The sequence below is a fragment of the Calonectris borealis genome, chromosome 9 (assembly GCF_964195595.1).
Source record: "Calonectris borealis chromosome 9, bCalBor7.hap1.2, whole genome shotgun sequence".
Classification (NCBI taxonomy): Eukaryota; Metazoa; Chordata; class Aves; order Procellariiformes; family Procellariidae; genus Calonectris; species Calonectris borealis.
In genome coordinates this window covers 267,739-280,085 of record NC_134320.1, presented here as the reverse complement: position 1 = coordinate 280,085, position 12,347 = coordinate 267,739, and the positions used below count along the sequence as shown (strand labels likewise).

General features: G+C 64.6%; 2 protein-coding genes across 2 annotated transcripts; both read right to left on the bottom strand.

Annotated features, from left to right (window-relative positions):
• Positions 1–2,548: 2,548 nt before the first annotated feature.
• Positions 2,549–4,540, bottom strand: ERFE (erythroferrone). The gene is made up of 6 exons (XM_075157713.1): positions 4,134–4,540; positions 3,759–3,946; positions 3,539–3,647; positions 3,375–3,465; positions 3,174–3,252; positions 2,549–2,847 (listed from the first exon to the last, which is right to left on the bottom strand). Exons 1-6 carry the CDS (start codon positions 4,522–4,524, stop codon positions 2,749–2,751), a joined length of 957 nt encoding a protein of 318 aa, XP_075013814.1. The 5' UTR covers positions 4,525–4,540; the 3' UTR covers positions 2,549–2,748.
• Positions 4,541–5,475: 935 nt separating this feature from the next.
• Positions 5,476–10,898, bottom strand: KLHL30 (kelch like family member 30). Its single transcript, XM_075157710.1, has 8 exons — positions 10,300–10,898; positions 8,440–9,280; positions 8,179–8,347; positions 7,886–7,972; positions 7,511–7,666; positions 7,229–7,417; positions 6,508–6,653; positions 5,476–5,923 (listed from the first exon to the last, which is right to left on the bottom strand). Exons 1-8 carry the CDS (start codon positions 10,782–10,784, stop codon positions 5,672–5,674), a joined length of 2,325 nt encoding a protein of 774 aa, XP_075013811.1. The 5' UTR covers positions 10,785–10,898; the 3' UTR covers positions 5,476–5,671.
• Between the last annotated feature and the right edge of the window lie 1,449 nt (positions 10,899–12,347).

Genomic DNA, 12,347 nt, shown 5'->3' with positions numbered 1-12,347 from the left:
AGAGAGTCGGTGTGCTGTTCTCCAGAGAAAATTTGGCTTAAGACCAAATGAGAGGGTGAAAGCTAAATGGATTGGGCTACCAAAGCACTTAAATTCCAGGTTACGCAAGTTTCCCGTCCTGTGAGTGAGACAGTGCAGTGAGGGAGATGAGCCAGTGGGTCTGTGCAGTGGTTTCTTGCGCAGCCTCCTTGCTCTGCGAAAGAAACGGTGCAGTCCCAGAGAGAGGTTGGGCAGGTCGGTGTGGTGGTGCCTGCCGTTTTGTGTATAGTCCTGCGCAGGGTTGTGAGGCTTCCTGTGCTCTTTTCTGCTCCCTGTGTTCCTTGGAGCTTGGGAGATGGTCCCGGATCCTGGGCTATCTGTTTCCTTGAGCATCTAAAAGCAATCCTGTTGTTTGAGACAGGTGGCTTGACCGTCTTTCATCTATTTCTGCTACTGCAGAAGTCAAAGTTCGTGGGCTTATGCTAACGGTTAGGCTAACTCGGCCTGGCTCGTGCTAACTCTCTGCATCTCCTGCAGAGCCCTGAGGAGGGAAGTGGGCCTGCAGCACATACTTTGGGTAGCACTTGCCTCTGCCAGCTTGTTCTGCTCCCAGCCATTCCTGCATACTCTGATGTAAGGTTGTACTGCAGGATGAGCTGAGAGGGAATTGCCCGTGTTAGCAACACACTCTGCTGCTTCTGCTCTTGAAAGCCAAACTTAGAGAGCCAAGACAAAAGAAACCCTGACAGCAGAGCTCAGAAGGGCAGCTCACCCTCCCTTCTTGCCTCTGGGCTTTTCACAGCCCTTGCACTGGGGAGAGCTGTGTGCTGCGCTGTGAGAGCTGAGCCAAGCACCCGTATCTCTGGTGCTCCCTCCAGGAGGCCCCTCTTAATTCCAGCGCAAGAGCTGGTGAGAGAAGCTTGTCCTTCTCTGTATTCTCTCCCCCTCCCTCCTCTTACAACTCTTTCCTTCCCTTTAGAAATGGTACTGAAAGCGCAACTCCAACTAGGAACATAATACGCAGTGTTATGGTACAGTTAATAGCGATTTCCATAAAATGGATTGTAGCGTCCGTTTTTCGGGGCAAAGAGGAAAAGGAAGCACTGTGGAGCAGGCTTCACCATGCTTGTGAGTAGCCAGCCCGTTAGAAAGGCAGGCTCAACCCCAGCTTTAGTGGAAGTCAAAAAACTGTTTGCTTGTATTTCCTGGTAGGGTGGGATCTGCCAGAGGCTTCTTGGAAATAAACTCTCCCTGCCTCATTGCTCAGCAGCATCCTGCTACTGTGGGGAGCTCCAGGACCACCACCCTGTGGTGGCCCATGCAGAAGTGCTGTACATGCAGCTTCCCTCCCTTGGGCCTGACTGAGCTTCTAGCCCCCTCCCCACACCTAAATTAGCCTCCCAGTATCTCCAATTTAATCAACTCCTTCAATTTTGTGTTCAAGTGCACTGCCCTCTTTATATCTCGCTTGCAGAGGACAGCTTACCAGCTTGGCGAGCCCCCTCTCCAAGAGCAAGTCCTCCTGTATCTTCTCGGGTGTGTTTGGTAGGAAGGGAAGGTGGCTGATCTGAGTGAAACTGCCTCGGCTCACGGTCACGCATGGTAACTGGGAGGTGCTGCCTGGGGCAAACTCCTCAGCTGGGCAAGAGCTGCAGAGACCTCATCTCTGGGAGGATGCTGCTGCCCACCCCTTCAGCTGGGGGAAAAGCACGTCTTTCAGGGACGAGTTCTCTTTGCCTTGGGGAAGAAGTCAGCACTAAAACTGCACAGCCAGAGCCCACCCACCCAGTCCAAACCACCCCACCCAGCAACAGCTACTTCACCAGACTCCTTGAGGAGATGCAACCTGCGGAGAAGGCCAGGCAGGGCCAGGAAAGCCCTCATGAGTGAGGTCTGGCGCGAGGAGGCTGCCTCCCCCCCCGCCTACGTGTGTGGATCCCTCGGAGAAGGTGGGGCTGGGTGCAGTTGGGGCTATCTCGCGGTGTTGCTGGCACAGCTTGCCCAGTGCTACGTGCTACTAAGAAATAAAATGTGCCTCCCTCGCCCCACGCCCAGCCTGCCCGGGTACTTCTCCTACCTCTCCTACCTCCCTCGCTCAGGCACGTAGCCCTGCGCCCATCCTCGGCTCAGATGGCTATCGGCGCCGAAGCAAGGAGCATATCTGCGCTGCCCACAGCCTGAGCCCTGGTGTGGAAAGGCACAGGACAGGAATTTGCTTTAATCGAATGTGCGGTATTATCGGGACATGGCTCTGCTTTGAAGATTAGCTGCGAAGGACGTTGGCTTCTGCCAGCCAACATTTACTGCTAATACATTGCAGGGAAGCTAAAGCGATACAAATAATCTGTTTTGGGCTGCTGAGAAGCTGGGCAGGGAAATGTGCTGAGAGCGAAAATGAAGGTGTGAGGTCCCAGGCGCCAGCGCTCGACATGGTGGGAGCTGAGCCCTACAGAGAAAGCAGCCGGCTGCTGCCATTGTCAGCAGCATTTTCCAAGATAAACTTCCAGCGCTAGCCTTTAGATAAAAGTGAACTCCTTTAGCTCCTTGTCAGGCTGCTTTATTATTATTATTATTATTGTTATTGTTATTATCCTTTCTTCCCCGATCATCCAGCTTCAGATGGTTCTGCAGCACGAACAGTATCAGGCCAGCCTGCGGCTCCTGCCGCAGCGAAAGGTCTTCCCTGGGCTTGGTGCTGAGCAGGGGAGGCATGACGGTGGCTGGCAGAGGGAAGGGTCTGGCCGCTTCTGGCACAGGTTCAGCTCCCTTTCATACCCCCAGCAGAATGGCGCTGAAATCAGAGCCGCTTTGAACGGTGAGGGGAGAGCCTGCAGCGTTGTCCACGAAAACAGAGGCATACTGCCCAGCCTGGAGGGAGAGAGGGCTTAACGGGGCTGGGACACCTCCTCTGGGCACAGCCTGGCAGAGCAAAGGAGAGAGCTCTCCCCTGCACGCAGCAGCCGAGAGCTGGAGGGGCTGCTCACCCCTTTCCTTCTGGGAAAAGGAGAACATCGAGGCCAACAGGGCAGCCCAGCCATGGTATGTGCTGCAGTGTCCCAGCAGACCTCAACCCTGAGTGTCTCTTGGGCTCGGAGCTGGGCTGAGGAACAGACTCGATGCCCAGCCCTGGAGCTGGGGCCACAGAAGGCACCTTCCTGCCCAGCACAGTCCCGAGCGGAGCTGGCACCACTAACCTGCAGGTAAAGGACTCCGGTGACCGAGATGGTGAAAAGATCACCACCACTCTCCAGGTGGGACGCGGTCTCCAAATTGCTGCAGAAGAGGGAGGGTGGTGCTGGGGAGAGCGTGTCCCTCTTTCCCCTGGGCACACTTGGACTCCTTCCTCCCTCCCTGGCCCAGGGTCCCTCTCCCCTCACAGCTTTGCCCTGCCCTACCTGTTGTGCTGGCAGTGGGACTGCACGCAAATCAGCACCCGCAGACGATTCCCCCTGCACGGCTGCCCCTTCCTCTGATGCTCTCTGCGCACTGGGACAGAGGGGAGGGTGAGAGCCATCCCGGACCTCCGCGGCGGGGCCGTGGGGGATGCCTGAGGGCTCACCGATGTGCAGGGTGGCGGTGAACGTGTAGTACCCCGCAACAGGGGCTGTGTACTGCCCGCTGGTTAGGTTCAGCCCCGAGCCTCGGTGGAACGTCCCCTGCTTCTCCGGCTGGGGATGGGGAAAGGCTTGGGTTAGAGAATGAGCCCCAGTACCAGGGCAGGTGCCCCCATGGGCAGGAAGATGCTGCAGGCAGGAAGGGGTGGCAGCCCGGGCACTCACGATGTAGTAGAGCTGCAGCTCCTGCCGCGCTCTCTGCTCGATGGAGATGTTTTCACGTGTCCGGCAGTGGAAGGCTGCTTCCACACGACGATGGGACCTGGCCTGTGGGTTGCCTTCACCGCTTTCCTCCTCTTCTTCACGCCCTTCCCAGGCCTTCCTGCACGCCTTCGCCTGCTCCTTCACCATGCCTGACCCGAAAACCCAACCCGGGCTTGGCTTTAGGAAGGAACCTTGGCTTTTCCTGGCCCCAAGATGAGACAGCGCCTGGCTCTGCTGCCCGGCCCTGCGGTGCCTCGTCCCTGCTGTCCCCTGCTCCTGCTCTGGGGTCCCCCTCGGCCCCCCCTTCCTGCAGCACGCCCCGGGGCCGGTGGGTACCTTTCAGCAGGAGCTGCAGCTCCCTCAGCAGCTCTTCCAGCACGGTGCCCGGCACACCGACTTGCAAGGCAGCCTGGGGTGATTTTCCTGGAGATGGGCCACTGGCCGGTACCGGTGCTGTGCCAGCCCCCGTCCCATCCCGTACCGTGCCCGTCCTGCCCCGGGCCCGGCTGCCGCTCGCGCGCCCGGGGCTCCCGGCCAGCAGCATCCACGCCTGGCGGGGGTCCACGCCGCCGGCCCGGGGGGCGGCCGGCCCTCCGCGTCCCGCCTCCCCCTCCCTCCCCGCCGCTGCTCCCGGGCCCGGGGACTGCTCCCGGGCCGCCCCCGGGGAGCTGGTCCCGGCGGCGGCGGCGGCGCAGAGGAGCGCCAGGCACAGCTCCGGCAGCCGCATCCCGCCGCCGCTACCGGGAGGGCGGCCCCGGCCCCGGCCCCGCCTCGGGGCTTCCGAGGGCGCCGCGGGGCCCGCCCCGCTGCCGGGGCTTGGTCGGGGCCCGCCGGCGACAGCGCTACTGCCGCGGGAAAGACCCCGCTGTCTCCTGCGGGACGCGAGGACCCCGCGTGTATAAAACCCCGCGTGGCCCGTGGGGAGCAGCGCGGAGCGCCACAAGCGGGGGACGCTCCCCCCCCACCCCGGGGGGCTCCCCCCACGACCCGCAGAGCTCCTCGGCGTGCATGTCTAATGCTTCAAAAATAATAAAAAACCTAACACAGAACAGATTAACCATCAAACGGCGCTGGCAGAGCTACGACGTCCCAGGGCCACTGGTGGAACTGGCCATCGGGGAAGCGACGCCTTGTGCTCTCCCCGTCCCAGGGCGTCCTCTGCCACCACGTACCAGCAGAGACAGGGATGGGGCGGGAGGCACCGCCCGGCTCTGTACCGGCACCAGGAGCCAGAAGCCACGGAGGTGCCGGCTGCTTCACCATGACCCTTGGGTCACCTCCCAGGGGTGCGTGCTGTGCATCCCGGGAGAGAAACCAGGATGAAGCACCCTGCCACAGGCCACTGTGCCACCCAAGGACACATAGCATCCACAAGCTGGTTTACCTCCTGTCATTCTGCTCCCTGGGGTGCTGGAGTGGATCTGACACTTAAATGTGAGCCAGCGAGGTGCCAGAGAGCTTTGGGTGTCGAGAAAGAGAGATTCTCCCAGTTCCCTTTGTGTTTCCCCATGCGGGATGTCAACGTGATGGGGAAAGGGGCCATGGCCACCGGGCAGCAATGTCAGTCTCTGATGGGATGGGCCACACTTTGGGAGGCCTCGAAATACCCTAAAAGCTTTGGGGATTTCCGGGGGGGAAAGGCAGTTCTTAAAAAAAAAAAACCAAACTAAAAGAAAAGAATGTTAGCCAAAGCGTGTTTATAAGGAAAAGCCTCTTCCCCATGGTGGCGGGGGGGGGACATGCTCCCAATGCCCCAGCCAGCCCAGCAGAGGGGTTTCCATCTTCTCCCCCCTGCAGAGCTGAACCGGCAGCAGAGAGAGAGGTGAGAGGGGGAGAGCGGCTGCGCAGGGTGACAGGCAACGCTGGGGGCTCTTCTACCACCCATGGTCACCCTGGAAAGCCTCCGTCCACTTGGAGGTGTCCATGAAGATGGAGGAGGAGCTGTGGAAAAGCCAGAGGCAGGGCAGGGAGCCCTCCCACGTCCAGAGGTCCTTGGCGCAGTCATACACCTCCATCTCCACCCGGTAGTCCCCGTCCATCCCCTTCCAGTGGCCGCCGGTGACAAAGAGACGGTCGCCCAGCGGCACCATCCCGCCGTTCTCGTGGAGCATGTGCAGGAGCTGCACCTGCGTGAGGGGCAGGGCAAGATACATGGGGACCTCCCAGGGACCTCCCACTCCCACCACGGAGGACATCGACCCACCAGGCGCGTCCCCCCACCCTGTCCTCTCTGCGAGGTTTGGGGGCCCCTGGGGCCATGTCTTGCTTTTAGCAGCATCCCCATATTGTGCTTGTACGGGAGCAAGGCTGGGGGTGCTGCAGGGAGCGGGGGGTCTGGAGGGCAGAGGGGACAGGCAGGATTTTGCCGGACTGCACAGGCAGGAGCTCCACACTCCCCGCAGGAGGGTGGTGCTGGAAAAGAGGGGTCCTGTGGGCTTCTGCAGTGTGAACGCTGCTTAAAATCAGTAACTCCGTGCGGAAGCCCTGCTCCTAGTGCAGGTGTGACGGGGGAGCAGGGAAGGAAGGACTGGGGCCTCTTTGGCTCCGCAGGGGTTAATAGAGCCAAGAGATGAGTGGGCAGGAGGGAGAGAGGGTGCTGGCACCCAGGGGGGAGGGGGTGCAAGGGTATGGTTGTGGGGTGCTGGCGGGGAGGGAACAGCTGCCCCACCTCCCCGGGAGGGTGATTGCGCCCAGCCCCGCATCCCGCTACCTTCTGCCAGATGTTGGCCTCCGGGTCGTACACGTGGACCTTCTTGGTGTTGTCCCCAATGAGGTAGATGAGCCCGTGCAGGGTGGCACAGCGTGGGGCTGAGAGGTACTTGGGGATGAAGGGGGATGTGATCACACTCCACAAATCTGCAAGGAGCAGCCGTCAGCAGCGCATCCCACCCTTGGCTCTTGATGCAGCTGCCAGTGACCGAAAAAAGCATCGCCGAGCCTGCGGCTATTTAAGGAGTTTGAAAGGGAGGGGACAGAATGGCCAGGCACGGTGGCACCCGTGGTCCCCATCCCAGATGAGGATCTTGCATAAAAAGAAGTGGGGGGGATATTGTTTGTAGTGGTGGTGTGGGACGGGGGAGACCACCGTCGGCTGCGCAGAGGCTGACCGAGGAGGTGGCATTGTCACAGGGGTTTAGTTTCTCCCTAAGGCAGGCAGCCTCCCCCATCCCTCTGCCCCGGGGATCCCGCTCCACTGAAGCTCAGGCCCAGGCTGTGCTGGAGGTCTGTGACTCAGGTCCATGCTGCCAGCAGCCGTGCTCCCGGCTGGCCCCGGGCCCCGTGCTGCCAGCCGTCACCGGACCCCGTTAACACCTGGTTGCACCCTGCGGGGCCGTGCCTGGCTGCACAGGATGTCGCCTGCCTGGGCCTCCCCCTCGCTCCTGCTCCCCAGGAAGGCACTGGTGGGGCACAGCGACAGGGCCAGCTCTCACCTTGGACAGGGTTGTAGCACTGCAGGGTGAGTGCGTTGTACTTGATGGCGCAGGAGCCCACCAGATAGAGCTTGCCCAAGCAGCTGGCGGCCGCAAAATTGCTCACGTACTTGAGGGCTGGGCTGATGGCACACCAGCTCTTGTTGTAGGGGTCATAGCGCTCCACCTCCACTGCGTCCACCGTCGTCCCTGCACGGCAGCGGGACGCTGAGCCACCCCACTGCTCCAGGGCACCCACAGACCCCTGCCCCAGCAGCACACGCAGGGTCTTCGCAGCCTTACCCCCAATGACGTAGATCTCACCATTGAGGACGGCGCTGGTGTGGTTTGTCCGGGCTCTCAGCATGGAAGCGATGGGCTTCCAGGCACCATCCCTGGGGCAGAAGCGCCAGGCCTGGGTCGTCGACCATGTGTCATTCTGGGACCCTCGGGAGCCGCCTGTGGAGGGACGGGTCAGGCGGGCCATGCCCTCCGAGTGCAGCCGTCCCTGGGCATCCCTCGTCAGCAGCCGGATCCGCCCAAGAGGGGAGCAAGGAGAGGGCTTTGCTCGGAGAGGAGCCAGAGGATGCCAGCGCCCCGTGCCCACTTCTTTGTCCCCCATCCTCCATCCCCACTCCTCGGGGACCCCCACCCCGCACCAGCAGCCCCAGCACCTACCTGTGACGTACACATCGTTGTTCAGAGCCACCAGGGAAAAGCCCCATTTGTTGTAATCAGGGAAGTCGGGCAGAGCCATCCATTGCCCTGAAACGCAGCAGAGCCAAGCGATGACCCCCCCAGCCAGTGATGACACTTTTAAGCCAGCCCTGTTTCATTCTTCCCTCCCCTCCCCCCCCGGTGCCCCTCCTGACACCAGATCATTTGGCAAGAGGTGGCTTTGGCGTAGATGGAGGGTTAATTAACATGCAGGGGGAGTGCGCACTTGCCCCATCCCTGCCGTGGGCACTTACTGCTTTTGGGGTTGTAGAAGGCGAAGTTCCTGGGAGCAGCCGGCATCTCCAATCCCCTGTCCTCATCCTCATTCTCCTCCAGCACGCGGCCACCAACCACCACCAGCACCTCCTCCAGCTTCTGTGGTGGGGTCGGGGGGTTCTTCTGGGCACCGGCATCACTCTGCCCCTGACAGAAAGGCCGGGCCAGGACTGTCAGACTGACAGCCGAGCCTCCCCACCCCGGTTTGAGGGGTGGGATTTGGGGCAGCAGGTACCCACCATGGCGCGGGATCGGGCGACGAGGGCCTTGCTGGCATCCGAGTCACGGACGAGGGGCTCGGTGGCAAGCAGGTTCTGCAGGTACTGGTCGGGCAGCGAGACGAGGTGGGCCAGCTCCAGCAGCTCGGGCAGGAATTGGGCTCGGGGACCTGGGTCATGGCGTACCCAGCGCAGCACAGCCTCGGCCAGGCTCTGCTCCTCCTGCACCTGCAGCTGGTCATTGGAGAGGTAGACGACCAGCCTCTCCTTGGAGAGCTGGAGGAACTCCTCCTGCTGAGAGACGGCTTCAAAGTTCTCCTGCAAGAAAGACCAGGCCTTGGAGGAGACCTCAGGGCAGCCGTGGCTCTCGCCGAACTCGCAGATACCTAGGCAGTTGGTGGCATCCATCTGCTGCCGGAGATAGCGGCTGCAGACCTTCTGGATAGTGGGGAAGTGGAGCTGGCTGGAGGTCCGCATCAGCCCCTCCACATTGCCCTGGTTGATGGTGACCTTCCCTGTGTAGGCAAAGTCGAGCAGCATCTCCAGAGCGCCGGGGTCCACCTCCTTCAGCTCCACCTGCGCCGCGATGCTCTCGGCGAAGTCGCCGGAGAACATGGCGTGGAAGTAGTGGCTGCAGAGGGCCAGGACGCCGCGGTGGCAGGGGAACTCCCGCCCGCCCGCCACCAGCGTCACATCCGCCAGTTTGGGGTTTGCACGCAGCCGCTGCAGCCCCTCCAGCATGCCCTGGGCATGCGAAGGCAGGCAGAAGTCAAAGTCGTCCACGTTCCTCACCATGGTGCTGGGGATGGCTGCGGGGCCTTGCCGGCGGACAGAGCCTGAGCGGAGCGTGGCAAGGGCGTCCCTGCCAGGAAAAGGCAATGACATCTCCCTCTCTCCCCCCCCCGGCAAAACTGCACCTTCCCAGCGCCTGATTTACAGGCACCAGCAGGGGCTGAAGTGCTCCCTGGAGCCCCCCACTTCCACTTCCACGGGTGGCTGTGATTTCTCCTCCCCACGCTCTGAGCTGCCCTGCGGGGGCTGCCACCGATCTTTCGGGGGTGGGGGTGGTTTTGGGGCTGGGATGAGCCCTGCCCCGGCTCGCTCCCTCCCGCTCTCACCTGGGCTTTGCAGCCCTCCGGCCGGCCCGCCGGGAGGGAAGTGGCCGCGGTCCCGGCACTGGGGAGGGACACCTCAGCGCGACACGGGATCCGGCCGGGACGGGGGGGACACACTATTTTTAGGCAGCGCCGGGACACCGCTCCCTGCTCTTAAAGGCACCGCTCGGGCGGAGCTGCCCGCTGCTGCCCATCCCCGTCGCCCTGAGGCTTTGCTGCTTTTTGAAAGCATCCCTCCGCGGCCAGCCGGGCACCGCAAGCCTGGGGGAAAAGGCTCCCTCCAGCATCCCCCCCCCCGCCCCCCATCGGTCGCCGGAGGTCCCCGCGATGTCCCTCCTCCCCCTGGCTGTGGCTGCCGATGCCGAGTGTTAAATATAGGATGTTATTTCACTCCTCGGCGGCCACAAATAAACGGCGGCAGCCGCCTCGCCGCGGGGAGCCGGGGGCCAAGACACCGATCCCCGGGGACTTGGGGCGGGTCGGGGTGCCGGGGCGGTCCCCCCCCGCCCAAAAGCTTTCTCCATCGCCCCGGGAAGCCTCGCTCAGTTCGGACAGAACCGAAAAGGCGTTTATTGCAGCCCCCGGCTTCACGCAGCCCTCCGCCCGCCCCGCCAGCGGGCATCACTCCTCCAAGCTGAAGATCTCGACTTCCTTCTGCTTCCAGAAGGCGAAGCTGCGGTCGATGTAGCGGCAGATCTCCTCTCCCTCTCCCTCTCCCCCGGCCTCCCCTAGCCGCCGGGCCGAGCTTCGAGGGGATCCGAAATACCTCGCCTTGATGTCGTCGAAGCCGTCCCGCCAGCCCCGCCGGCCGGCGGCGATCTCGTCGGTGACGGCGCGGTGGAAGGAGCGCACCGCCCGCCAGCCGTGCCGGCCCAGGTGCTCGAAGACCTCGAAGCAGAGGAGGTGGCGGCCGCGGCGCTCCTCGGGGGGCAGCTCCTGCTCCAGGATGCGGAAATAGCCCAGCATGAAGAGCTCCAGCGACAGGCTCTCGTAGTCGGCCGCCCCCCCCCCGGCTCTCGTCACGAACTGCTCCGGGGAGAGCGGGGCGCGGCCGGCGGCGGGGGGCGGCGGTGGCGGGGGGCGGCGGGAGGCGGCGTCCCGCCAGCCGCCCAGAAGCCTCTGGATGGCCGCCCTCTGCCGCGCCAGGCGGGCCGCCCCCCCCTCCCCGGTCCCCGCTGCCTCCCGGGGGTCCCCGGCGGCCGGCGGGGTGGGGCCGTAGGCGGACCGTCTCCAGTGCCTCAGGAAGAGCATCACGATCCGCTCCTTCCTCAGGCTGCCCCACTCCGACCCCGGCCCCGGGGAGCCGCCGCCGTCGGAAAGCGCCTGCTCCCAGCTGATGCCCGAGTCGCTGGCCGCCTCCGCACCGCTCCCCCCGGCTGCCTTCCCCTCCACCGCCCTCCACGCGGGCTCGAAGGCGCCGCGGAGGCTGCGGACGCAGACCCCGCACTGCCGGATCTCCCGCTGCGCCAGGCTGCCCGCCGGCTCCCGGGGCTGCCCGCCGGCCGCGGCGGGGGGAGCGGCGGCGGCGGCGGCGGGGGAGGCAACCCGCGCCCCCTCGGCGTGGGCCAGCAGCGCGGCCAAGCTGCTGACGGCGCCGGCCAGGCGGCCGCACCAGAGGGGCAGGGGCTGCCCGGGGGCGGGCGGGGGGCTGCGCACGGTGATGCTGAGCAGCGGCGCGGGCAGGAGGGCGCGCAGCTCCCGCGCCAGGCGCCGCAGCTCGCCCTGGTACACCTCGCCCCGCCGCCGCAGCCGCAGGCTCTCCACCGCCCGCTCCAGCTGCTGCAGGTCTGCCTCGGTCAGCAGCTCCCCGAAGGGGCCCAGCACGGCCTGGCGGGAGGGCGAGAAGCGCCAGGAGCCCGCGTCCTGCGGAGAGGGGCCGTCAGCGTCCCCCGGGCCGGCAGCGTGCGCCCTCATCCCCGGGACGCCCCGTACCTGGCCGCCCGCCGCCTCCTCGTCCGCCAGCCGGGCCCGCAGCCGGCGCACCATCACCTGCCGCTTCCACTCGGGGATGGGGCGGCCCCGCTCGTCGTGCGTGGGCACCAGGGAGTCCGCGTCTGCCTCCGCGGCGTCCGGCCCGGGGGGCTCCGCTGGCTCGGCTGCCCCACCCTGCGCGGGCAGAGTCACGGGGGGCTGGGGGGGACGCCAGCCGCGGGGACGAGTCGGGGGCCGCGGGCGGAGCCAGCGACCTACCGGGTGGGCGAAGAAGGGCGCCGGGATCCTGGCCCGCTGCGAGGGTTTGCGGGGCTTCAGCTGCACCGGCACCGACCTGCCGGGTTCCATCCCTCGCCGGGCCGGGGGGTTGCGGGAGGGGGGGGCGCAGGCCTCCTCCTGGAGGAGGGCAGGTAAGGGGAGATGGGCCCCCAACACCCCCATGACCGGGTGAGGGGTGCCGCGTGAGGGTGCCCGGCACAACACCCCGGTCCTTGCGGGGAGCCCTTCCCGGGAAAGACCCACGGGCGGGCCTTTCCTTCAGAAGGGACAGATCTGCAGAGCTCCCGCTGCCCTCCTCCCACCGGGGGACACCGCGATGTCCCTGTAGCCGAGGACTGAACCCGGGGCCGACCTCGTCGCCGCCAGCCCTTCTCCGGGTGCCCCATGTCTCCGGCCCGCCCGCCCCGCTCCCCGGGGGCGACAGGTTGGCTTTCCCCCGGCTATGGGGATGCCCGCAGCCCCAGCCCCAACGGGCCCTTACCTGCCGCGGGGGGCTGAGCCAGCCGCCGGGGACAGGAGGCACCCGGGAGCCCCCCGCCGAGTGCAGGAGGTCGGGTCCTGCCCTGCCCTGCCCGGGCAACACCCAAAGGTGGGTGCAGCTGC